The sequence below is a fragment of the Stigmatopora argus genome, chromosome 2 (assembly GCF_051989625.1).
Source record: "Stigmatopora argus isolate UIUO_Sarg chromosome 2, RoL_Sarg_1.0, whole genome shotgun sequence".
Classification (NCBI taxonomy): Eukaryota; Metazoa; Chordata; class Actinopteri; order Syngnathiformes; family Syngnathidae; genus Stigmatopora; species Stigmatopora argus.
The window spans coordinates 2,261,373-2,286,674 of record NC_135388.1 but is presented as its reverse complement, the minus strand read 5'-3'; the positions used below and the strand labels follow the sequence as shown (position 1 = coordinate 2,286,674).

Sequence of the window (25,302 nt, the reverse complement as noted above, 5' to 3'; positions counted from 1 at the left end):
AATTCTAATATATCAACAAGGGCTGGCTCTAGAGGTGACTGTGTAGTTCCCTTCAAAAAGAGTGCTACCACTCGGGAACCACTTCTGTGCTGAAATGGGTGGCACTCAGCGCAGAAGAAGAACTGAAATTTTACCGGAGAAGAAGAATGACGGGATAATACAAACAGTGTTGTGGCTTTTCTTCGGATTACAATATACAGAAGTAAAATATGATGGAGTTCCCTTTCCAACTCTCTTCCCAATTAGCCTTTTTCCTTCATCATAGTTCTGAACATCTTAAAATTATCGCCATTTTGAGGCAGATTTTCCACCATCATTTTTATGTTGGCGTCTGCGAAAAATATCAAGTAAAAACATTCCGTCTCCTCATCGCTAGACGTTGAACTAGACTCAAATTGGACGATATACTGCTAGTTTTTGAAGCTAGATTTAGCATCAAAGATTAGCGCCTCCTTGTTCTCAGTACGAAACCCCGCGAAGGTCACCATCACGCAAACATCCTTTGAAAAAACCTGAATAGCCATGCTAAAGTGTTGTGCTCTAATTTCCCAGCTTTACCATTTGAGTCTTTTCCCAGTGGTTAGCGGCCAAGGAGCATTTCCATTTGAATAAGAGCTAACATAAAGATTTCACCTTGCCCGAGGGGTCCGACCGGGGACAGAAGGTGTCCATCCATTGAAGGGATTCAAACCACGGGTAAAACAACAGGGGTCTCGAGCTGTTTGGCACGGATCACTGCGATTTATAAAGTGCCCATTTACTGCGACATTATTGATGCTGTAAAGACCACAATACTTGGACCCTATGTTGTAGAGGGGCTCGTTACTGGAGGGTCCTGATGGTCTCAAAAGGTTCTTGATGTGGGATAGTTTCAGTCCATAAAAAAACAGACTATAGAACAGTATACATGTTGAAGGCAAGGCGTGTGGGAAGGTCTTTCAGGTACAGTTGTAAAAGATTTGGTGCTAAGGTTCCCTTTAAGGCACATGTGTGAAAGTGGCGGCCCGGGGGCCAAATCTGGCCCGCCGCATCATTTTGTGTGGCCCGGGAAAGTAAATCATGAGTGCCGAATTTCTGTTTTAGGATCAAATTAAAATGAAGAGTATAGATGTATATTGAATTTCCTGATTTTTCCCCCTTTTAAATGAATAATTGTAAATTTTTAATCCATTTTTTCAGTTTTTAGTTCAAAAATCATTTTGTAAAATCTAAAAATATATTTTAAAAAAGTTAAAATAAACATTGTTTTAGACCTTTAAAAAAATCAATATTCAGGGCTTTTAATCCAGTTCTTTTAATCCATTTATTTAAAAAAAATCTAAATATTATATCTAAAATGGTCCGGCACACATGAAATCAAGTTGACATTAAAGCGGCCCGCGAACCAGCCCGAGTCTGACACCCCTGCTTTGAGGTATTATTTGGAAGAATAGTAGTCCTAAGACTAAAATAAAATCTATCTTTGAGTGCATGAGAGAATGTTAAAGTCCACAGACCAGAAAATGCGGCACTATAAAATGGATAAAGATAGTACGCTGACAGTTGACTGATGCCACGCGACAACAGTAAGGCGCAAACAGTCTTCCGCAATCCAAGACTAATGCTGCCCCCCTTCAAAAAAGACTGAACACTTCTGTTGGAGGATTTCACAGAAAACCAAGAATTCAAACAAGAATAGTATAGAAATGACTAAAAAGTCCACAATGAGTGACATTTAAAAGGTCTTTAGAAGCTTACCTTGACAAAATCAAGACTGCACAACTCAGCCCCGGAGCCAAACTGCCACTTGCACTGCGTATCTGCATCGTACAACTGCCCGGGTAGCTTCTCGGGATATTTGTACTGACCAATCTGCTTGGGCTCGTCCACCAGACAGGAAGCCTGGGTCGTCCTGAAGGGGCAAACACCGTCGGGGGTCACATTTACGATCGACGGGACCACCCGACCAACGGTGCCTACCCTAGGAAGCGATTGAGGTACTGCCGGCTGCAAGTGGACCACGAGAAAACCCCATTGTTGCCGGCAAGGGTGGGAGACATGATGTTACCCTCGGTTTTACGACAAGGGTTACCCTCACCGTCATGTATCATCCCGAAACTGGGGGAAAAGGGCGTTTCAAGTAAGTATATACAAGCAATAACAAAAGCATACACCAATACAGTGGTACGTCGACATACGAGTGCTCCGACATACGAGCAATTTGAGATATGAGTAAAATTTGGAGCAAATATTTTTCTTCAGATACGAGACAAATTTTGATATACGAGCATACAGTGGAAAAGAGAGGCTGCTCATAAGAACAACATGGCCGCTGTCTTTCCCGTCGCAACTCCCTCGTGTAATTTCTCTACGAGCACTGGGCGGGGCGTTGCATTTTTTCCAGTGTTTTTTTTCCCGTTAGTCAGTGCGAATGGCGGAGCTTGTTCGCTAATACGAGAGGAGTATATACTACTTCTCGTTGGCAAGTGGTCGTGCGTTATTCTCTTGTGAGGACATTTGTGTGCATCATTTTGGGAATATTTTGAAGGGAAGACAAAAGCAAACAACCCTCAATAGGTTGCATCTGAATGTCAGGGTGGAGGCGGGGCCAATAGAGCCAACCCGGGAGAAGAAAGGTAGCAAAATTTATAACAAAATTAGAATTAAGTTTAGTGTAAGGTTAGATTAAATTTATTTTTCAGTGTGTCTGCATCATAATCCAAGTTCATTTAAATTTGTTTGTTATGTTACGAGCACGTTGGCGTGCAAAAAGTCACCCCCCCTCTCTGTCCGTCACTCTCCCCTCTGCGAAATCCGTCAAATTTTAGTACTATTAAACACATTTTAGTACTATTAAGCCACTAGTTATTTGTTACTTTGTTACTAGATGGCAAATTAGAACAAATACAAATGTTTTTCCAATCTAATATCCTGTTTTGGGTGTTTTTTCAGAGGGTTGCAACAAATTAATTGGTTTTTAGTTCATTTCTATGGGAACCGTTCGTTTGAGTTACGAGTAAATCGACATACAAGCTCAGTCCCGGAACGCATTAAGCTCGTATCTCCAGGTACCACTGTATATTTAATATTGATTATTTCACTATGCATGGTTGGTCATTTAGGGACGTCCTGATGCAGATTTTCAGATTCATTTTGACATCATTAGTCTTGAGACCCAACTAGTTTTTGCGAATAGCAAGAATACATTGTATGTTTTACGGTAAAATGTCCATGTTTCTTTCCCAATTGGTCTCCTGACTCAACACGCTTTCATGCATTTTTGACACTTAAGTATCTGTGTAAAGAGCAAGAGAAAACATGTCCAAGGTTTGTGTTGGGCGTGCGCCAGGCGAGGAGATGCATTCAACCGTAAGAAAAAATAACAATGTAAATTGAACCAAACGAACTTGGCCATTCGCCCCTGGACTTTTTTTTCTCAAAGACTCAAAATTTGAACAGGTCAATGTGTGTTTACTGAGTATCCAAGTTTGAGATATTTTGAGGAAAAAAACTCTGCTTAGGTTTGCATGGGGATTTTTTTGGCTGTAAAATATCGAAACTGTGAGACACAACGGACGGACATACTTGTGTCCGGACTCGTGAGCGATGGTGAACGCCAATCCCAGTCCAGTGTCCTCATTGATGGTGCAGCTTCTGTATTTGCTGCACATGCCACTGATTGGAGCAAAACCTGAAACAGAAACATCTCAAAATGATAAATAAGCTAGAAACTTAACTTATTAATCAAAGCCTGATTCCGTTCAAACCAAAATGCTAGCAGTCGTACTTTGTCAGTGGCCTTAATTTAGTCGAAAATGCCGAATTTGACCAAAATCCCACTCATTTTTTTAATTTCATCAAAATCTACATAAACGTTTCCACAATTTTCACATTCATTTCCAAATGTGATTACATAATCAAATGTTCAGATATTAAGATGTAATCGACAGTTTTTGCATGATTTATCGTACTTCATCAGAGGCCTAATTTTAGTCGAAAATGCCTAATTTGACCAAAATCCCACTCATATTTTTTTGTTTCATCAAAATCTACATACACATTTCCACAATTTTCACATTCATTTCTAAACGTGATTACATAATCAAATGTTCAGATATTAAGATGTGATCGACAGTTTTTGCATGATTTGAACGAGGGAAAATATTCATGCTTTTTGTCTCCAATATATTGTTATAATCATTTGTTTGAGATGTACAGTCATTTTTGTGTATAAAAATTGAAGTTGGTGTTCAAAAAGTCTTTTTTTCAAACTTGAGTCTTAAAAAAGAGGGAGTCGTCTTATAATCAGGACCACAAATGCTAGCAGTCGTACTTCGTCAGAGGCCTTAGTTTAGTCGAAAATGCCGAATTTGACCAAAATCCCACTCATTTTTTTTTTATTTCATTAAAATCTACAAACATTTCCACAATTTTCACATTCATTTCCAAATGTGATTGCTCTTTAGTTTACATAATTAAATGTTCAGATATTAAGATGTGATCGACAGTTTTTGCACTTTGAACGAGACAAATACATGCTTTTTGCCTCCAATATATTGTTATAATCATTTGTGTCAGATGTACTGTCATTTTTTTGGGGTATAAAAAATTAAGTTGGTGTTCAAAAAGTCTTTTTTCAAATTTGAGTCTTGAAAAAAAGGGGGTCGTCTTATAATCAGGACCGAATCGTCTTATATCCGGGCCTATCCGGTATTCTTAATACGGTTGGGCGAACTATATCTAATAATACAAACACTTCCATAGAACGTCTCTGGAATGTTTTTAATTGAAACGGTGTTCAGTCAGATTTTTTTCTTTTCCTGTTTTTTTAGCCTTTCATGCGCCCCCCAAAAAAATCCCACAAATGCTATGCGTGCACCTCAAGGGTTCTTCTCCAAGTACATCCACCTTGCTCGGTCAGTCCAGACATTTTAGTTTGATCCAAACCAAAATAACAGGAATGAACATTTTCCTCGGACCGCAGTCTGGACCAAACCGACTTCTAAGCAGACATGGGAGACTCCCTGGGTAGGACGGTTAAGACTTTCCAGCAATTATAGGAGGTCGTGCCGTCCATCCATCCGTCTCTTGAGGGTAACATGGGAAATGCAAAAAAAGACTACACCCTGCAGTGATAGCTGTGCCAGTTATCCGAGCAATAAACTAGCTAGCAATACATACCTGTCAAATTATACGTTTTGCCCGTATTTTATACGTTTTTTGGATCATTTCAAATTGTGTACGCCAGATAACAACTTTTGTACGGGATTTTTTTAAGTGCGGTTTTTTTTTGTAAAACCGAGCTCGTTTTGGCTCTAATCCGGATCGTCTTGGTCACGGATTGGAGACGAAAACCTCATGGTCGATTGCTAATATTGTCATGCATTTTGACTATATAAATATAGCGCATCAGCAAGCAATGTATCCAGACAGTCAAGCTATCAGCATCATACAGCGACATCTACACAATCCTGAATTTAGTGCATACTAATTGGGCACCCCGTCTAAATTTTTTAGACTTTTAAGTGCGCCCTAAGTGAGTAAATATGTGCCACGTTGCATTTTTTAAATCACTTAATAAGGGGAATTGTAATCATTAATGATATAAGCCAAAATAGTATAAGATGTAGATAGCCTATACATTAAATAAAGACCCACGCCTGTCTAATTATTATAAATTCCAGCTTTGAATTACGCTAAATTAAACGCTAAGACCTATCTGAAAACACTAAAATGAAAGCCCAACTTAAAAATCTAAAATGTTATTAAAAGCATTGAACATTGACAGGCCACTGGTTTAATTGGTTGTCATGGATGGGACTAGGCGTCCAATCGATTCTGACTGGGATGAGCTGGCAGCAAATTCCAGTTAAAATGGAGTCATAGTAAGCGTAATTCTACAATTAATCAATTGAATTAAATCATCTCTGTGACTAAAATTATCGTTTCATGTAAATCCATAAGATTAAACCTCCCAAATCTCATTGTTCTACATCCACAAATAATTTAAATTGCACAATTAATTAATCTAATTAATCCGCTCTATGACAAAAAACAAAATTAATCATGCCTATGAATCCCAAAATGATAATTGTCAAATTTAGTTCTGATTCATCCACACACAAAAAGCAAAATCGTGAGTTATTAGTTATTCTCCCTACCAAGAATTACAACTCAACAAAGTGTTGTTGGGGGACTAAACCGAAAATCTTAAACTTGTCTTAAAACCCTAGCTAGCATGAAACAGCCATGTAATACCAGAAATGTGTCCAAAAATCACATTTCTAATCATAATAAAATCTTAAAAATAATTTGGTACAAAACTTTCCCCAAGCTGAAACACCAACAATGGCTATAAAGGGTTAGGGTTAATTCTAACTTTAACCTCCATTAGAAACTCTCATATTAAATTCCGAATTTAAATTCCGCACCCATGGACAGGAGGAGGTCAGCCCGCGGAAAAACCAAAAGCTCTTATGTGCGCGGGGCAGGCCAGCAAAAACTGGTCAAGACGTTCAGGTGTAAAAACAAAGCGAAAACGGCTCGCAGGAAGTTGCATTTGGCCCGTGGCCTCACCCAGGGTGTCGCAGGGCTCGTTTTTCCACGAGCAGATGTCCAATCCGGTGAGGAGCACGGCGTGGTCGTGACGTTTTCCACTCTTGCCCACCAGGCCCGACTGCCATTGGCAGAAGCTGTTCAGCGATTGGTCGGCGTGGTGATTGATGGTCAGGCCCAGCTGCGATTATTGCGAAGCAAAAAAATAAACACAGTCATCCCTCGCATAATCGTGGTTCGCCGTTTACGACAATAACCTGTTCCTGTTTTAAATTATTTTTTTGGGTGGACCCAATCCAGGCTTTTTGCTGAAAAACCCAATTTTTTACAAGATTTGGTTCCCTTTTTTAAATCTCTGATGATAACGTTCCATTCTAGATTTAAACTAATAGGCAAATAAAATCTTTTATTGCAAGAGAAGCGACAATTACAGGCGGTTTTTCGCTATTCTCGACTGAAAGAAGCGGAAAATTACTGTATATTTGCAGTTCCAGTGCGAGCCAGTGCACTTACCGGGTCTTGTTCCAGTAGCAACAAGCTAACTACCACAATGTTGATGTCTGTCCCGATGGTGCCATCTTTGAAAAGACTGGAAACCTGGAGAAAAAAAAAGAGCAGTAAAAAGTGGTCGTTAACTCAACAAATGAGCCAAGCGCACCATTGGTCAGCGCCGTTTGTTTGCTTGGTTCCGAGTCGTCACGGCCAAATACACACGTGGAAAGAATGATGTCATTGATGCGCTCGGGGATTAGGAGAATAAGAAGAAGCCACCGGCGCCACCGAAAGGACGACGAAACCACATTTCGGAACACGAAAGGCAGGCTTCGGGGACGGTTTCGGGCCGAGAAATTATGACTGGTGTTCTTTGATGAAATGATGGCCGTGTTGGAAAATTTAAAATGACTATACTCATGTGTAAATCAAAATTTGGCAATGCAAAAATCATCACATCCAAAGCAATGCATCAGGATGCAATTCTGGTTGTGATGTCACAACCATAATTGACAATAGTGTCTAGCATTCTGCGAGTAGAAGAATAGCATGCTAGTAGATAGCAAAAATAGGCTTTGCTCATTCTGGGTGTGATGTCATTTTTTTTTTACTAGGCAGGGCCAAGCAATCCTTGCTTGGATTACGTCATCGGTTTCCACTATGTAGAGGCAAACTGTTAAAAAAACAAGTCTTATGGCACAATTTCAATAGTTATGGATCTGTGTGAGTCTTGTAAATGTACTTTTATCACTCTGACAATATTTACGGTATTTTCTCACATATACACCGTATTTGTTGCTCAAAAAATTATGACTGAAGCAAGGGTAAGGCTAATATGCGCACAAATTAGACTTGGCATGCACGAAACTGCAAGGTGACAAAGATGAAACGCCATGACGCAAAACAACACGGCCGGTATGGTCATTTATTTCAAAATAGAGAAAAGATAAACAGATAAAACGCTAAACAAAATGTATTTTAACGTCTATGAATGAAATCACATGACTTCCTTTTCGAATTTGTCTACGTGCAGGCAACACCCTTTTCGGAATGTGCAATCCAGCAGACGATCCTTTCGATTTATATAGTATCTAAAAAATACCACATGCGATGATTTTTCCTTTCAAAGTAACACATTTGTACTGCCTATTAAAACCATGAAGATGGAGGTGAAAATTGTGAATCAAGGGGCGTCTTATACGAGAGAAATTGTAAAATTCAACGATTATAAGGCAATTTTAAGGCTAGGGCTTATACGCAGATGCGACTAATATGCGAGAAAATATGGTTAAACCTTAGATTTCTACTACACTTTAACGTCCTCCTTCACTACATCCATGTATATTGTCCTACATCGTGCTGTAGTCCATTTCCAAAAATATAGAAATGTTTTGGGTCGTGCACAGATTTATGGTAAAACCTACGATTTTGACACTGACCATATTCATGACGGTGAGGACGTAAGTGGTCACATTCTCGCGGCCGTGTTTCTCCAGCATCTTCCTATCCGCCACCACCAGGGTCTCCACATTCAGCCCTCCAACCCGGTTGGAATCGATAGGCGAACGTTTGGGCCTCCCCGGACCCTCATCGTCGGGAACGGCAAACTCGTCGGGCATCAGGAATGGATCCTCAGTGGGAAGCTTGGGAGCGTCTGCGGGAATGAGAAGCAGTTGGATCCAGTCAAGCAGAAAGATTTTTAGGGTCTCCTATACATCTCCGTATTAGGTGTTCTTACAGACCAAGAAAAACGTTATACGGCAGGCTTTGTTCCATTTAATGGAGTTATTTCAGAACATAGTCACATCCCAAGTCATAAGACAAAATTCCTGCACAGCTAGTTTTTCACAATAGTATTTACCGCATTTTCCAGACTATAAGTCGCACTTTTTGTTAGCCGTGACTGCGACTGTGTTTTCACACTTATAGGGCGCACTTAAAAGTCTAAAATTTTCTCTAAAATGGACGGGGCGCCCAATGATTTGGTGCGCCTTGGTTATGCACTAAATTCAAAATTTTGTATGAGCCTAACCGCTTGACTGACTGGTTCCATTTCTTGCCGACACACTTCTTAAGGCAATCAACCCAAAAATAGACTCCCCACGTGTTCCAAGCATTACGGTAAATCCATTCAAAATGTCCCAGACAATCTTTTTGGGTGCTCTGACCACCGCATGCCTGTTTTTTAAAGTTATAGTTATCCAAAAAACTGTAAATTCTACATTAACAGGTGTCTATTTAGCCTGTTGTTGTTCTTTTAGCTATGTTTACTTTAATGTAAATTTTGATTGGTTTCTGGTCAAATAAAAAAATATTCGGTGCGACTTATCGTCTGAAAAATACGGTATTACGTTTTTTTGATTTTTTTACTGACAGTGATAGAAATTAAGTCAACAAGGGAACCATGTGCTGAATGCTCATGTTTGACTCCCACTTAGGGTGATAGAAATCTAATCTATAAGTGGAATTATTTGTTTAAATGTTTAGAATAACTATCCAAAGTACATTCTTTGAATTTTCAAGTATAAGGAAAAGAGAATTCCCTTACATACATTGCTTGCGGCGTCCACAGAAGTGTTGCCTTTGTGCGCCCTCATGTCGGTCGTCCCGGCGTTGATGGTGGTCCAAGTGTGGTAGGTGTTGGGCGGACGGGATGAGACTGGACGGGTCGCCGGCTCGCTCGTGGACCACGTGTTCGGCGGAGCGTTTGTAGATGACGTGCGGCTGATGGCCGGCAGGCGCGCTGTAGTTGTGACGTTTGGCCAGATGCTGAGGTAGAGGGGAGATCAAGTAGTCGTGCTCGGACACCCGGATCAAACCTGACTGGGAGACACAAGTACAATGCAAATCGTTTCTGATTTTCAAAATCACCCCAAAGATTAAAAAATATATTTTTATAGAACAGAAATCAAAAGAGGCTCAGAACGAGGAACAAAACATATTTAAGAGAACTGTTGTTTTCAGAATTACAAAGCAAATTTGAGGGAGCTATGACTTACTACAAAGAATGACCATATTAAAAAACACAAATTCATCCAAAAATGTGACAGAAAATCTTAATGACATGTTAATTATTCTCAATCTTAGTCTGATCTAAAAAAAACCTGAACAAAAGACAAAAAGAATGAGCTACAGATTTCTGCTGTGTGCTAACATGCTAGCCATTGACCTGCTATTCACTTAGCCTGTTAGTGGTCTGTCATTGGGTCAATATGCAAGGTTTGAAATGATCAATTCTGGTTGTGATGTCACAACCAGAATCGGGCTGTGATGTCACAACCAGAATCGGGCTGTGATGTCACAACCAGAATCGGGCTGTGATGTCACAACCAGAATCGGGCTGTGATGTCACAACCAGAATCCGGTTGTGATGTCACAACCAGAATCCGGTTGTGATGTCACAACCAGAATCCGATTGTGATGTCACAACCAGAAGCACCGAAAACTGTGGGCGTACCCCGATGCATTGTTCAAGATGAAAACACCCATTCGTTTGTAAAAAAAATAAAAATAATAAACAGACAGATTTGAGTGCTAAAATAGTGCCAAATTTCCCTAGTGCCGTTATTTTCATTTCTTGACACTAGCACCTTAGCACATAGCTTCATAAAGCCATATCCTTAATCCCGACTTCCATTGTTTAATCTTCCATGTCCGTGTTAAGTTGTTAAACATTTAAATATGGGGTAGGGGAAGCAAATTATTGTCTATTTCTACTCATTCCCATCAGGATTGCAAAGGTGGGGACAGCCTAGAAGACGTAAACACACAAATCAACCCACTGACCCACTGAGCTTTGGCCTCAGTACGAGTGTCTGTGTGCGTGTCTGTGTCTGACACAGTCGACGAGCAGATTGCAAAATAAACACAAGACGGACAAAAGAGGAGCTGGTGTTGTCAAAACACGACCGGGCTCGCTTCGAAGCGGCCGCTTTGAGACCGAGTGTTTCTCATTTGTGTGGAACGTAAACTTCCTCTAGCCTACATTGCAAGTTGGGAAAGAAAAGGGGTTTCCACATTGATATGTCTTTGTGTTTGATTTATTTAAAAAAGGGACAGTACATATTAATGAACATATACATGTACATATGTAAGATTATAACTGACTTTAGTCCCTTGTGCAGGTTGAAGGTAAACAACGAAACATACACACGCACATACACACTCAGGTAGCACAGTTTTAGACAGCGTTTGATCGCAATTCTGTTCGTCTAACAGCCAGCTTTAAGATGATTGGCCAAGAGATTAAGAGATGGGAGTTCACGTATGCTAATTGGTATCGAGTTTCAGGTATGTGAGGCATGTACAGAGAAGGTGATTGGATAATTTAGCACTCTTTTTGAAGGGAACTACACAGTCACCTCTAGAGCCAGCCTGTGTTGATCTTTGTTTTTTAATAACTTATTTTTAAATAAATTCTTTCAGTGAAGGAGGAGGTTTGTGATGGAGCCATAAACAGTTCCTATTTTAAAATGTCAAAGTAAATGGAAATGAGTGCCATTTTTAGTCATTTCATAAAAAGTGAATTATTTTGACATAATTTTGTTACGCTGGGAACTGAAGGGAACTGCACAGTCACCTCTAGAGCCAGCCTGTGTTGATCTGTTGGAATTATTTTTGTTTTTACACATTTTTGCAGTCAACGAGGAGCTCTGTGGTGCAAGATTTTGTAAACTAAGGTGGCATTAATATATTTAACATTTTATGCAGGCTCGTCAGAGAAATCGAATAAAAAACTTTAAAAAAAATACTTTAAAACCGCCAGACTACTGAGAGACTGTGCGGTAACCTCAGTCTCAGTCTGCAGAAGGTCCCCACCTTGTGGACTTCCTGTGTGTGGCTCCAGTTTTTTTAGCTAGGTCTACAATGTCTTCTGTGTCTGTCTTGCTACTGCAACCAAGAAATTTCCCGAAAACGGAATGAAATGAAATTCTAATCTAATCTAATCTAAAAAATGTAAGACCAATGGAGCAAATTCATACAGCAATCTATTTTAGTTAAGGCGCATTATTTACGACGGCAGTGTCGTGGAATATAAGTCAAAGCTGAACTGCGGGAACAGAGAGGAAAGGTCAGGGCAGTTTTTATTCGCTCATCTTTTCATCCTGGTCTGGAGTTTTTACAACCTCGTCAAGCAATATCGCTGTCATCGTTCCTAGGAAACTTTCCCTCACCCTCAAGCGATGCTACACGACTTTAAAAGTCTTTAAAAGTATTAGTATTTTCTATCTTAAGGTGCAATTAACATCTTTAAAGCTGGGAAACTGTCGTTTAAAATGTCAGAACTTGTTCAAGTTGTCTTTGTCTTGTAAAAATCAAAGAGTTGGCCTAGACTAGTTGGCGATTTAGTAATGAGTACGTTAAGGTAAGAGGATTTTGGATTAGGCAATTAACACGCTTCAAAAGTCATATTGAAAGTTGGGCTAATTGAGAGTTTTTGTTTTGTGGTAGTGTGTTGTTTTGTGGTGTTGTGTTGTTTTGTGGCCGTGTGTGTTAAGTGTTTTTTTATGGTGTTCGGGTTTTGTTTGGGTTTGTTTTGTAAGAGTACACAGCATTCATTGAGGTGGCTTCAGCGACTTATTTTGAAATTGTCTTTCAGCTTGCCTCGAATGTCAGCCATTTAAGACAAATGTTTTTCTTTCCCTTTCCGAACATAAATTTTGGGGACTAAGACGTCGCCAACTAAGTGCCGTCATCTAGCTTGCAGGCGAGAAGGCGTGTGTGGCTGTTACTTTCACTCGCTCACTGGGCTGGAACTAACAAGCCCAAACGTCACATTGTGTCATCTAAAACCGAGATGTTAACATTCTATTGTGTAATCCCCAAAAACTGATCTTTTTCACCTGAGACATTCATTTCCGATCAAGTGATTGGATCGGGACATCCCGGCTAAATAAGTTGGTAAGTGATTTGGTAAGTTAGTAAGTAGAGAGGTAGATAAGTAAGGAGGTAGGACAATAGTGATAATAATAATAATAATAATACTGGTGACAGCAAGGGTAAATAATATAAATAGGTAAGGTGAATAATAACGAATACCGTATTGGCCCGAATATAAGACAGTGTTTTTTGCATTGAAAGAAGACTGAAAAATTCTCGGTCGTCCTAAATTTGGGGTCAAGACATTGTATCCATTCGTAACGCTAGATGGCGCCAGATATGTTTAAAGCGAATGCAGTTATGGCAATTTTGTTGTTTGATCGCTGTAGATTGGTTCATTTACATTTCGAAGACCAAAAGGCATTCATTTACAAATGTGATTTCTTTTTTGTTTACATATTTAAATGTTCAGATATTTTTTTGGCATGATTTGAATGAGGCAAAATATTCATTCTTTTTGTCTCCAATGTATTGTTATAATCATTTGTTTTAGATGTACTGTCATTGTTTTGTGTATCAAAAAATTGAAGTTGGTGTTCAAAAAGTCTTTTTTCAAACTTGAGTCTTGAAAAAGAGGGAGTCGTCTTATAATCAGGATCGCAAATGCTAGCAGTCGTACTTCGTCAGGTCTTAGTTTATTTGAAAATGCCTAATTTGACCAAAATCCCACTCATATTTCTTGCTTTCATCAAAATCTACATAAACATTTTCACATTCATTTCCAAATGTGATTGCTCTTGAGTTTACATGTTCAAAAAGTATTTTTTCAAACGTGAGTCTTAAAAAAGACGTCTTAAACGAGGGTCGTCTTATATTCGGGCCAATGCGGTATTCCATAGAACTGGTTTTTGGGTCAAAAAAGGAAATGACTACAAAATAATATTTTCATCAGCTTCATCTTGAATCTGAATACACCTCAAACTATTTGGAGATTTCACATATAAGCCCGTGTATGCTAAACGGGCCCTATATAAACGAAACCACTTTTAACGTTCCCTACCATGACATTATGACGCAAATGACTAAGTGCTTACATGCCGTTAAAGACAAGGTAGAAGGACCGAGGGCAAAGGGGAGCTGAGTGGCCAGAAGCCTCAAACCGGTGATTACTGCACATCTGTGGGGAGTCATGTGACCAGAAGAATTATGGGTCTTGTAAGAGGACTAAGCACAAGGTGGTAATATTATATTTAGAAGAGCAAAGAGACACGCAGTAGGGCAAGAGGATGTTGACTCAGAAATAAAGACTGGAAAATAATACATCATGTTTACGCCGATAATTCGTTTTCCTGGGTTAATTAGCAAAGGCGTGCATGCGTGACGTCTGTCATTTTTTGTTTGATTGACTTGTGTGTGACTGTGTTAAGAAGCTAATCGTCATTAACATGACTTTAGCATCAACGCTAAGGCGTTACTTCCAGGTCCCTGTGTACAAATGGGAAAAGTCGAAGTGAGTTAAGGCATTTCCATTTGTAAAGACCCCAAGGGATGGCGCCTCGTGTTCCGAAAAGGGCTAACGATGCTTCTTTGTGCGGGTCTGTCAAGATAAACTTGTTCAAATTGCTCGAAGACAATGTCTTATTGTGATCCTCGAACAGGGTTGGAATAGAAACAACAACAAATGGTTAAAAAAAAATCACATTATAACATAACGAATGATGACCACAATATGCTTAGGAAACACTGTTCTAGAGCAGTGCTAGCTCACCATGCTAGCAGTCAAAATAACTCATAATAGATATGATTAGACTAAATGTTTTTGAGATCTGATTATTATTTTAATTGTCACAGCCATTCTTTACTTTTGCTAGCCTATGAACAAATAAATAAGCAAAAATGCTTCCTATAAACATGTATAATTATCTATATTTATGGTCTGAACCCTAAAAATACCTTAAACCAGGACCCCCAAAACGGAACATAGTGTAGGACCCAAATCCAGGGAAGCAGTCAAGGACGTGGAAGAAGTGCTCTAACAAAACTTTACTTACTTAAGGCAGGAATCTTTAAAAAATAACAAGGACTTAGAAATCAAATCACAAATCCAAACCCGGGACAGAAGACACGGAAAAACGAGGAACATGGAACATGGGGTGCTAAATTGGCACGGCGTAAACAAAGCAGATGATTCAACATTGACTCGCAAACGCACAGGGTTTAAATAGACACTCAAGAGCTGATTACCAAAACACAAGCAGATGGTTACAAGAGTAAGGGAAGGCCGGAGGGACAAAAGAGGCAAAAAAAACACAAACAAATACACACGGTGACCCAAAACGCTAACAAGACCTGACACGCCATTTGCTAACAGCCATCTTCAACTTCCTCTGGATCGCCAGATAACCAGATATCTTATACTTAACTGACCTTTACTTTAAATCTACCGAAATCTCTGAGACTTCCGATTACACCAACACATTATGCTAACGTTAGCATGAATAATTCTTTTTTTTGCTTATACCCCAACATGGCAAGTAAAAAACCTTTCCATCAGGCACAAACGGGCAGAACATCTCTGTAAAAAATATATAAATAAAGTATACTACTTTATTTTGACAACGTATCCCATTATTGCGGGTCAGGTTTTGATTTATGGCTCCAGTTTGCATCCACTTGTGGTGCTTTGTAGAACCCATTCGTCTTGTGTGAGAAAAATGAAACAAGACACAAACACCCAGCGTGGCTCAGCCATTCTAAGAACCTGACCACGTACCCCCCTTTCTTCCTCTTAAGATGGCATCTAACATTGGGCACTACATCACTGTCAGCTAGCAGACCACCATAGCGTGGCAAAAGGCACGATCACATGGCGACGGGCCAATTTGTACCAGGCAAAGTGGACAGGTACAAATAGGTCAAATACTGGTTTTAGATCACTCAATCATACGTCACTTGAACCTGGTAGGAGGGAGTTATTGTGAGTTCTTCGTCATATATCTCACCCTTCATATCAAGTCATCTAGAAAAATTTGGACTACCAGGGAGGATTTTTAAGAATCGTCCTGATTGGTTTGTTAATAGATTAGAAAGTTCAACAACTGAGATTTCCTGCTCGAGCAGGGGTCTCTAAACCGTTCATCAAAGAGTTGCAGTTTAGCCCAAAAACAACCCAACTCAATGTCCACACGTCATTGGACACTTGGTCAAAGCATTCTTGAGAAAAATATTTGTATTAAAAACAACAGAATATACTGCTTAGCGACTCTTCCACTTTCTTTTATGAGCTAATTTCATTTGTTTCGCTTTTTTTTAGCTAGGTCGACAATGTCTTATGTGTCTGCCTTGCTACTGCAACCAAGAAATTTCCCGAATACGGAATGAAATCAAGTTCTAATCTAATGTGAACTCAGACAAAAGAGGGGGTGGGCCTTTTTAGCAATGTTGATGCAATATCTCTTTTTTAATACTGAATAAGAGACAATAATATCGTCAATATTGCCATGGATCATCTTCAGATGTTGTTTTTCAGGAAACATTTATTATTTAGCATTGAGCTACTGTGCCGTCTAAAGTGGAAGATCGTCTAGTGTAAGTTTCATTACACATCAACAACCACCGCAGAATCAGTTGTGTGGAAATTTTTGACTTTGGCGTTTTCAGGAATTGGCTCAGTTTCAGAAAAATTGCACAAATCTTTAAAAATAGAGATGACATTACTTGGTAACAACTGTAGTATTCTGGCCAACGAACCGGGATTAAAACTGTTTTTGTGTGCTTTTTTTGTTTATTTTACAAAGGGGCTCAGTTCTTGGCAGTATTGGTAAATAAATAGATATTTAGCTTTATTTGAAAAATAGTCTAACTATCCCGCATATTAGCCCCATCCGCGTATAAGCCGCACCCTCAAAACGCCCTTAAAATCGTTGAATTGTTGCCCCTGTCCCCAACAAAACCCTCTGAAAACAGCACTAACCCCAGTCTAAATACGGGGGCAAAGCCAACGAACACCGCAGGGAGTCGAGTGCACGGTCAGGTCAGACGAAAGTCGGAGTTTTGAGTCTGTGATCTGGCAAAAGCGTACGACAGAAGTCGCAACCTGAGGCGCCGTGTCAACGACGCGAGCGGGGGTGGAAGAAAGCACAATAGGAGAGGCTAAGAGGTTGGATTCACACCGTCATGCCACGTCACGCACTCCACTCCAGTTTGGTGCTCTGACTTGTCTCGTAAACCCCCCAAAAAACTCCTCCAACATGCAAATCGTGTTGATTCAACAACTTCGAGAGCTCCGCTGGCAAGTTCACTTCACTCAAGCACCGGGCTTTTAAAGTACGGGTAGGCAACCTATGGCCCTTTTGATGGGTGCATCTGGCTCCCCACTAACCTGTGACCTCAAATATGGAGACAGAACTGAGATACTACATCTAAAGCTGCTTTAATCTTCTTTTTTGTTGTTGCTTTAGACCACATGTGTCAAAGTGGCGGTCCGGGGGCCAAATCTGGCCCTCCGCATCATTTTGTGTGGCCCGGGAAAGTAAATCATGAGTGCCGACGTTCTGTTTTACGATCAAATTAAAATGAAGAGTATAGATGTATGTTAAATTTCCTGATTTTCCCACTTTTAAATCAATAATTGTATTTTTTTAATCCTTTTTTTTCTGTGTTTTTAGTTCAAAGATCATTTTGTAAAATCTAAAAATATATTTTAAAAAGCTAAAATAAACATTGTTTTAGATCTATAAAAAACTAAATATTCAGGGCTTTTAATCCAGTTCTTTTAATCCATTTATAAAAAAAAATCTAAAAATATTATATCTAAAATGGTCCGGCCCAAATGAAATCGAGTTGACGTTAATGCAGCCTGCGAAGCAACCCGAGTTTGACACCCTTGCTTTAGACTTTAAAAAAATTAAAAACCCCAGACTACTGAGGGACTGTGCGGTAACCTCATTCTCAGTCTACAGAAGGTCTCCACCTTGAGGAGTTCCTGTGTGTGGCTCCAGTTTTTTTAACTAGGTCTACAATGTCTTCTGTGTCTTGTGTCTGTCTTGCTACCGCAACCAAGAAATTTCCCGAAAACGGGTTGAAATAAAGTTCTAACCTAACTTTCTAAAATTCATTCTCATTGATTAGCAACTACATAAGAATGTCGTCAAAAGTTTTTTTTCCACTTTAAAAGTGGTGAAGTTACAAAAAAAAACATTTTGACGTTTCAGACTATGGCTCTCAAGGAATAACATTAAAAAATCTGAATTGTTTCTGGCTCTTTTCATCAAAAAGACTCCCTACCCCTGCTTTAAAGCAACAGCCAAAGTAATTAACAAAGATCCACGGGATAGAATCCCTCATCCACTCGCACTGCTCTTAATTCGTTCTCATTTGCTACACTTCCATCTGTTGGTTCTCTGGCCCGAGTGCTCCAGCTTTGGTTCAAGTCCAGCAGCCCTAGCTGACTTCCCCTCTCGAAAAGACAATAACATGAAGAACGAGGGGCTCTTATTCTTCCTTTCTCCTCTTGGCTTGCTGGAACCCTATTTTGGACCCCCTCTCCAGAACCCCCCTTCCCCCAAAGCCCTTTGACATGAACAGTCCGTCGTTGAAAAGAGACGCTACGGCTTCCCTGGGAGCTTCCAAGGCCGGACAATGGCTCGGCATTACCCCGGCACAACACTTTCCCTCACTCCCTTTCGCTGGCTGGCCATTGATGATGTCACCCTCTTTTCTTCCCTCTCATGTGGCTTTCTTCCTCCGCCGCGTTGTTTCTGATCCCACCTTAATCCCCCTCTGCGCCGGCCTCGAATGCAGTCACTCCCTATTTTGTAGCCTAATCCAAGGATTCTTGTTAGAAGAGCTGCATAAAAGCATGAATGAGCTTCAGTCTTACATACACAAAGTCTATCATGAACTATGATATCAAGGTTCATCCTTCCTTGATGATAGAAATCTCTTTTAAAGTGCTTAGGCCTTCAATAGATGGCCATTTTGTGGTCCCTAAAATGATTAGATTAGATTAGCTAACTTTATTCATCTCGTATTGGGGAAATTTCATTCACAGTACCAAGAGGGTGAGAATACAGACACAGAAAAAGACATTTTAGATGTAAATAAATAGGTAACAAATAAGTTAATTAATACATATAGAAATAAATAAATTAATTAATTAATTTATAAATATATATATATTTAAAAATAAAAAAGTAAATATATAAATAAATAAAAAAAAGTAAATATATAAATAAAAATAAAAAACTAAATATATAAATAAAAAATTAAAAAAGTAAATATATAAATAAATATATAAATAAGTAAATGTGCCTTCAATATGTGCTTGATTTTATGATGTGTTTACAGTAACTTGTTTCCATGCAAATGAAATAACTTGAAGAAAAGGAGCCCAAAAATCAATCATTTTTATGGAAAATGTGCTCACTTTTATAAACAAGGTGCTTTAAGTATTTATTTTACGATTGTTATTCTAACCCAAAATTACCAACAGAGGATCTAAGCACTAATCGAAAAATTCACCAATCTGGTGTCTTAAAATTTTAATCAATTGATTGCAATCAGGTGCTGCTTCTTTCAGAAGAAACCCCATTGGTTTAACGGTCTGTGCTGGAACAGTTGGAACAAAAACCTGCACCTTCTGCACCCTTTAGTGTAATACTTTGGACACTCAGTTTCTGCTATGCTGTGCATGCCAGACCACTAGTGGGCAGTGTAGCTTTGAACAGCCACAACAATTGCACAAGCCAAACGGAAGAATATGAACAGACTTACCAGCCCCGAGCAAGTTGAAATCGCTGCCGATGAGGACGACAGGTCCCGGATAAATCCCTGATAGAGGCAGTCATGGAAACTGTCGCCTGTGGATACCGTAGCAACTCCGTCCGAGTCCAGAGTCTGCACCGAGAACCCCGGGCCGACGACCGAGGAGGGCTGCAGATCTAAATGCACGTCCCGACCAAAGACGGAGAGGCGGTAGTGCAAAGACGAGGACCGGGACACGGACCTCCTGCTGCGACGACCCCATCGGCTCACGTCGTGGCTCAGGTATCGGCCCTGAGCGTCCACCTCCACGGGGGTGGCAAAGGCGTAGTCTGGGGGAACGCAGAACAAAAAGTCTTGGACTGTACATGTTTCAATGACCAAAACTATACGGTATATCGTATTTTCTCGCATATAAGCCGCATTCGTGTATAAGACGCACCATCAAAATTGCCTTAAAACCGTTGAATTTTACGATTTCTCGCGTATAAGCCGCACCCTCAAAATTGCCTTAAAACCGTTGAATTTTACGATTTCTCGCGTATAAGCCGCCCCGTGATTCACAATTTTCACCTCCATATTCATGGTTTTAATTGGGAATACAAATGTGTTACTTTGAAGGGAAAATCTTAAGAAAAAGGGTACAAAGTCCTTTTTCAGGTTTTACAGACAGGCTATTTGTTTGTTGTTGCAAGGTGCTTAGAAAGTTCCTACTTGCCACACCTAAAGAATCGGGTTACCGCACTTTCAGGAAAAGGGATACAGTTGCTCTCATTGGACAATAACATAACTGAGATGCATGTGTTATGAAATTGCGTGTTGATGGTCCGAAAGCAGAATATTTATATAAAATAATACAACCAAAGTGGCAAGTCTTGAGTTTATTAGTGTCGTCACAGAGTGTAATTGGTCCTGGTCTTTAGGGTTTTGCACCTTGGTGCTATTTATCCCTTGCCGGTGGCACTTTTGTGTATCCTGTGATTGATCTAGACTGTAGTTTTACTTTTGGTAACAGGTGATAGGTCCAGGTCCTAATTCCCGTGAACTACCGGCACAGAAAAAAAATACAGGTTTTTTAAAAAAATGATTATTATAGGATGACTTTCTGGACAAAGCCAATTACCTCACGGCAGGTTCGACCAACTGCAGTTCTTTGGGGATTTTTGAATTTTGGGTATGTGGAATATACTGAATGTAAACATATTGTAGCAATTTTCCTATTTAGAATTACAGTAATCCTCACAAATACGAAAAATACGTCAGTTATGAATGACCAGGTACAAGTGTTTATAGTTGCTTGGACAACAGTATGTATATGTATATATGCATGTATGTGTATATGTATATATGTGTATATGTGTATGTATTTATGTGTATATGTATGTGTATATGTGTATATGTGTATGTGTGTGTGTGTATGTATATGTGTATATGTGTATATGTGTATGTGTGTATGTGTATATGTGTATATGTGTATATGTTTATATGTGTATATGTATATATGTGTATATGTGTATATGTGTATATGTATATATGAGTATATGTATATATGTGTATATGTGTATATGTATATGTATGTGTATGTATATATACATATATATATATATATATATATATATATATATATATATATATATATATATATATATATATATATATATATATATATATGTTTATACACATATACACATATATTTGTACATATACATACATATAAATGTATATATATATATATATATATATATATATATATATATATATATATATATATATATATACACACACACATACACACATACATATAGATATATATATACATACACATATATATATATATATATATATAAATAAACTTAAGCTTTTCTAGTTCTAATAAGTGTACAAAATAGGTCTTTGAATGATGTCAGATGCAGTCCAAAACAAGAGAAGGAAGCGAGTAAACATTAACACCTACACGGAACCGATTAGTGACAGTTAGCTTTATTCGCTAAATCATCTCACAATTCAATTCTTTTTCTGCTTCGAAGCTTGGAAATAGTTCAGAAAGGGCAACTTCACCAAAAGGGATTCCCAGAGCGAGAGGAGCACTTTTTTTTGGACTCGATGACCCGCTTGACCCAGCATTGTCACACTACTAATTAGCTCTTTGGACTAGGACTCGCAAGCATGACCATACTTGAGCCATCCCGGAAGGTTGCGCCTGTCATTACAGTGAAAATCGAAATTTACACCGCAAGGTTTTTGCGGAATGGAAAATAATACGAACGCAGAATATGTGACTGTCGCAAAACCATTATTTATTCTGCAATGTTTCAAAAGTGGCTTTGAAAAAGTAAAATATTACCACCTCATGCTTATGTGGATCTTCCAATGAAAATCCAGCATATCGGTTTTTAGGTCAGATCGACTCCTAAAAGTACGAAAATAAGCATAAAGGGAAATTTTATCAATTGAAATAATGAATCTCATTTCTATTTTTAGAGTCGAATTGAACTAGTTTTGAAAAATAGGTCAAAATTTAATGGTGGCACGGTGTATAAGTGGTTAGTGTGTTAGGCTCGCAGTTCTGGGCTCGAAGGTTCGATTCCAGTTTGAATGTTCTCCCTGGGCTAGTGTGGGTTTTCTCCGGGTTACTTCGGTTTCCTCCCAACATACCCAAATATGTATGCTAGGCTAATTCTATGCTAAATTGTCCCTAGCCATGAGTAATTGGTTGTTTGTCTGACGTGATTGGCTGGCCACTGATTCAGGGTGGGGGAACTCAGCTGGGATAGGCTCCAGCACCCCCCGCAAGCCTTACCATTACAGAAAATGAATAAATGAAAGCGCACACTTTAGTGACGGCACATCTTTCTCCATGCAACTTTGCAACTTTTGCGTTAATTACAAATCATGTGTTTTTGATCATCATTTTCTTCCATATTTATATTTGGCGTGTTGGGTTTCTCAGCGTAAAAGTGAAATCAGTCAAGCAAGCTGGACAACAACAAATGCAGCCTCACCGTGATTTAAACCGTGACCGTTGGAGGGGGAAGAAGAGAAGTCGTTTGTTGACACGGTGTGCAGGGAAGCGTGAGTGCAGCAAATGTGCAGAGTCTGCAAAAAAAAAAAAAAAAAATGAAACACGAAAAAATATATATAAATATTAGCAGACAGGTAGAGCAAGAGGTGATGCAAAAAAACCCGAATTGAATGCTTTTATTGTTATTATAATGAGATTTAAAGATTCACCATGTAGTGCACAAATAACAACATAACATTTTGACATTTTGACGTGATTTTTAAAATAATGCGGGTCGGTTGTCAAAATGGTGACTTCATGCTTCATGTTAAAATTCAAATAATGATTATTATTAATGATTATACCGAGAATATTTACTGATTTCCACTTTAAGAGAAAAAATCAGTTAAATCAATATTTTTTCATTCAAAATGTTTTATATATGCTCTTTTCAGATTGGTATCTAATCATTTTATATAGGTTTAAAAATGACAAAATAAATCCCCCAAAACTTTTCATTTAATTTTTAAAATGTAAACAAATATAAATCTTATTTGTTAAACATGTTTACCCTCTGCTTTTTATTTAAATGAAAATCAATGGTTGAAAAAATGCAATATTTTTTTTTCCATCCAAAAATATTAATTCCTTCATTTTCTGCACCACTTTATCCTCACAAGGGTCGCGGGGGGTGCTGGAGCCTATCCCAGCTGACTTTTTTGGTCACTCCGCGATGATATTGATTTCTAAAATATTCATTTTATGATAAAATATTGTCCATACATTAAAGACCTACACATGAAAGACAACATTTGCTATTTAGAAGCTCAAATAGAAAATTTGTACAAATTTTAATGTCTTAACAGGATCTATTGACCATAAATCGTTTCTTTGCGGTAGTCAGCCCTCTTAAACAAAATCGTAAATGAGTTGGAGACCCCCCAAAACCCCCGAAATGTGACATTTTGGATATAATCAATACCTTGATGAGGTTCCAGGTCAGCAAGGTGGAGAGCAACCGCGCCGGGGTGCAGCCCCCCACCCGCGGCATCGGTAGACCCCAAATGAAAAGAAGCAGACAATCCATGCTTGGTGGTCGTGCCGGTACCGGTGTCGGTTTCGGGGGGTCGGCTCACACCTCCTGGCGGCTCCTAAAAGTGCACCCGGGGTGCAAAAGCATGCCAAATATTGCCATCGTCGCGCGGTGTGTGCGCGCGCATCGCGGACCCCCCTCAGGTGAGGTCCACTCGAGTTCGAGTGCGAGGCAGGTAGTGCGACTGCAACTAAATGAGGGAGCGAGCACCGCTCGAGGGGGAGCCGCTCGTGCGGATTTGGGCCAATCAGAGCGCAGCATCAAGAGAGCAAGACAGACGAGATCGTGCGTGTGCGTGTGCGTGCGCGTGCGGCGATCGTGTCTGTCGCTCAGGCACTCGGAGGTGCTGGAGGAGTTCTGGGGGAAAGTGCATTTTCATTGGGGGGGTTAACTGTAAGTAATATACGGCCCGCGGACCGGAAGTGGTCCGCTAAAGGGTTCAAACCTGGCCAGCAGCGGGGCTTGATAAGGACTTTGTAGCTTCTTCATAATGAAGATATAGAATCTAATCTAATGTTGTCTAATCTAATATAATGTTGTCTAGTCTAATAAAATGTTGTCTAGTCTAATAAAATGTTATCTAATGTAATTTAATGTAATGTAATCTAATGTAATGTTATCTAATGTAATCTAATGTAATCTACTGTAATCTAATGGTATCTAATATAATCTAATGTTATCTAATCTAATCTAATGTTATCTCATCTAATGTTATCTAATCTAATGTTATCTAATCTAATCTAATATTATCTAATCTAATGTTATCTAATCTAATGTTGTCTAATCTAATCTAATGTTATCTAATCTAACCTAATGTTATCTAATCTAATCTAATGTTATCTGATCTAATCTAATGTTATCTATTCTAATCTAATGTCATCTATTCTAATCTAATGTTATCTAATCTAATGTTAGCTAATCTAATCTAATGTTATCTAATCTAATGTTAGCTAATCTAATCTAATGTTATCTAATCTAATGTTATCTAATCTAATGTTATCTGATCTAATGTTATCTATTCTAATCTAATGTTATCTATTCTAATCTAATGTTATCTATTCTAATCTAATGTTATCTATTCTAATCTAATGTTATCTATTCTAATCTAATCTAATGTTATCTATTCTAATCTAATCTAATGTTATCTATTCTAATCTAATCTAACCTAATCTAATATTATCCAATCTAATGTTATCTAATCTAATCTAATGTTATCTAATCTAATATAATATAAATCTAATCTAAAGCAGTTCCGAAAATGAATGAATCAAAATGCGGTAAAAATGCAGATTAAAAATAAAAAACTGCTTTTTTTGTTGATATTTCTCAAGCAAATCGAAGCCATACTTTTGCATTTTACGCTTTTGGGAAAAAACGCAAGTATGTGCAGGTGAGCTTTGCCGTATTTCCCCATCATTCTTCTTATCTTTCAGCGCTCAACTTTTACTCCTGTTTGCGACTTTTGGCCTGACTCGCTTTTCAATCCCCAATCGTGAAACTCAATAGCGAAGCTCGCAGATGCTCCATCTGGAGGCAGCATCTGTTCTATCGGTTACGTCCAGTCCCACTTCGCTTGGAAAACCCTGAGGAGACCATTGGG

The 25,302-nt window shown here is 38.9% G+C and overlaps 1 protein-coding gene across 2 annotated transcripts in view; it reads right to left on the bottom strand.

Moving 5' to 3' along the window:
* The window catches only part of adamts18 (ADAM metallopeptidase with thrombospondin type 1 motif, 18), a 60,708-nt gene that overhangs the window by 31,366 nt on the left and 4,040 nt on the right, over positions 1-25,302 (bottom strand). Inside the window, exons 2-11 of one of the 2 annotated variants that reach the window (XM_077589121.1) lie at positions 23,592-23,760; positions 22,611-22,704; positions 19,621-19,940; positions 9,579-9,849; positions 8,466-8,680; positions 7,048-7,131; positions 6,556-6,715; positions 3,565-3,670; positions 1,960-2,097; positions 1,738-1,891 (exon numbers count right to left, since the gene is read on the bottom strand). In XM_077589121.1, the coding sequence (XP_077445247.1) occupies positions 1,738-1,891; positions 1,960-2,097; positions 3,565-3,670; positions 6,556-6,715; positions 7,048-7,131; positions 8,466-8,680; positions 9,579-9,849; positions 19,621-19,940; positions 22,611-22,704; positions 23,592-23,696 (1,647 nt within the window). In that variant the 5' untranslated portion in view covers positions 23,697-23,760. Of the gene's footprint in view, positions 1-1,737; positions 1,892-1,959; positions 2,098-3,564; positions 3,671-6,555; positions 6,716-7,047; positions 7,132-8,465; positions 8,681-9,578; positions 9,850-19,620; positions 19,941-22,610; positions 22,705-23,591; positions 23,901-25,302 lie in introns of those variants that run through there. The other variant, XM_077589130.1, reaches the window with a different exon arrangement.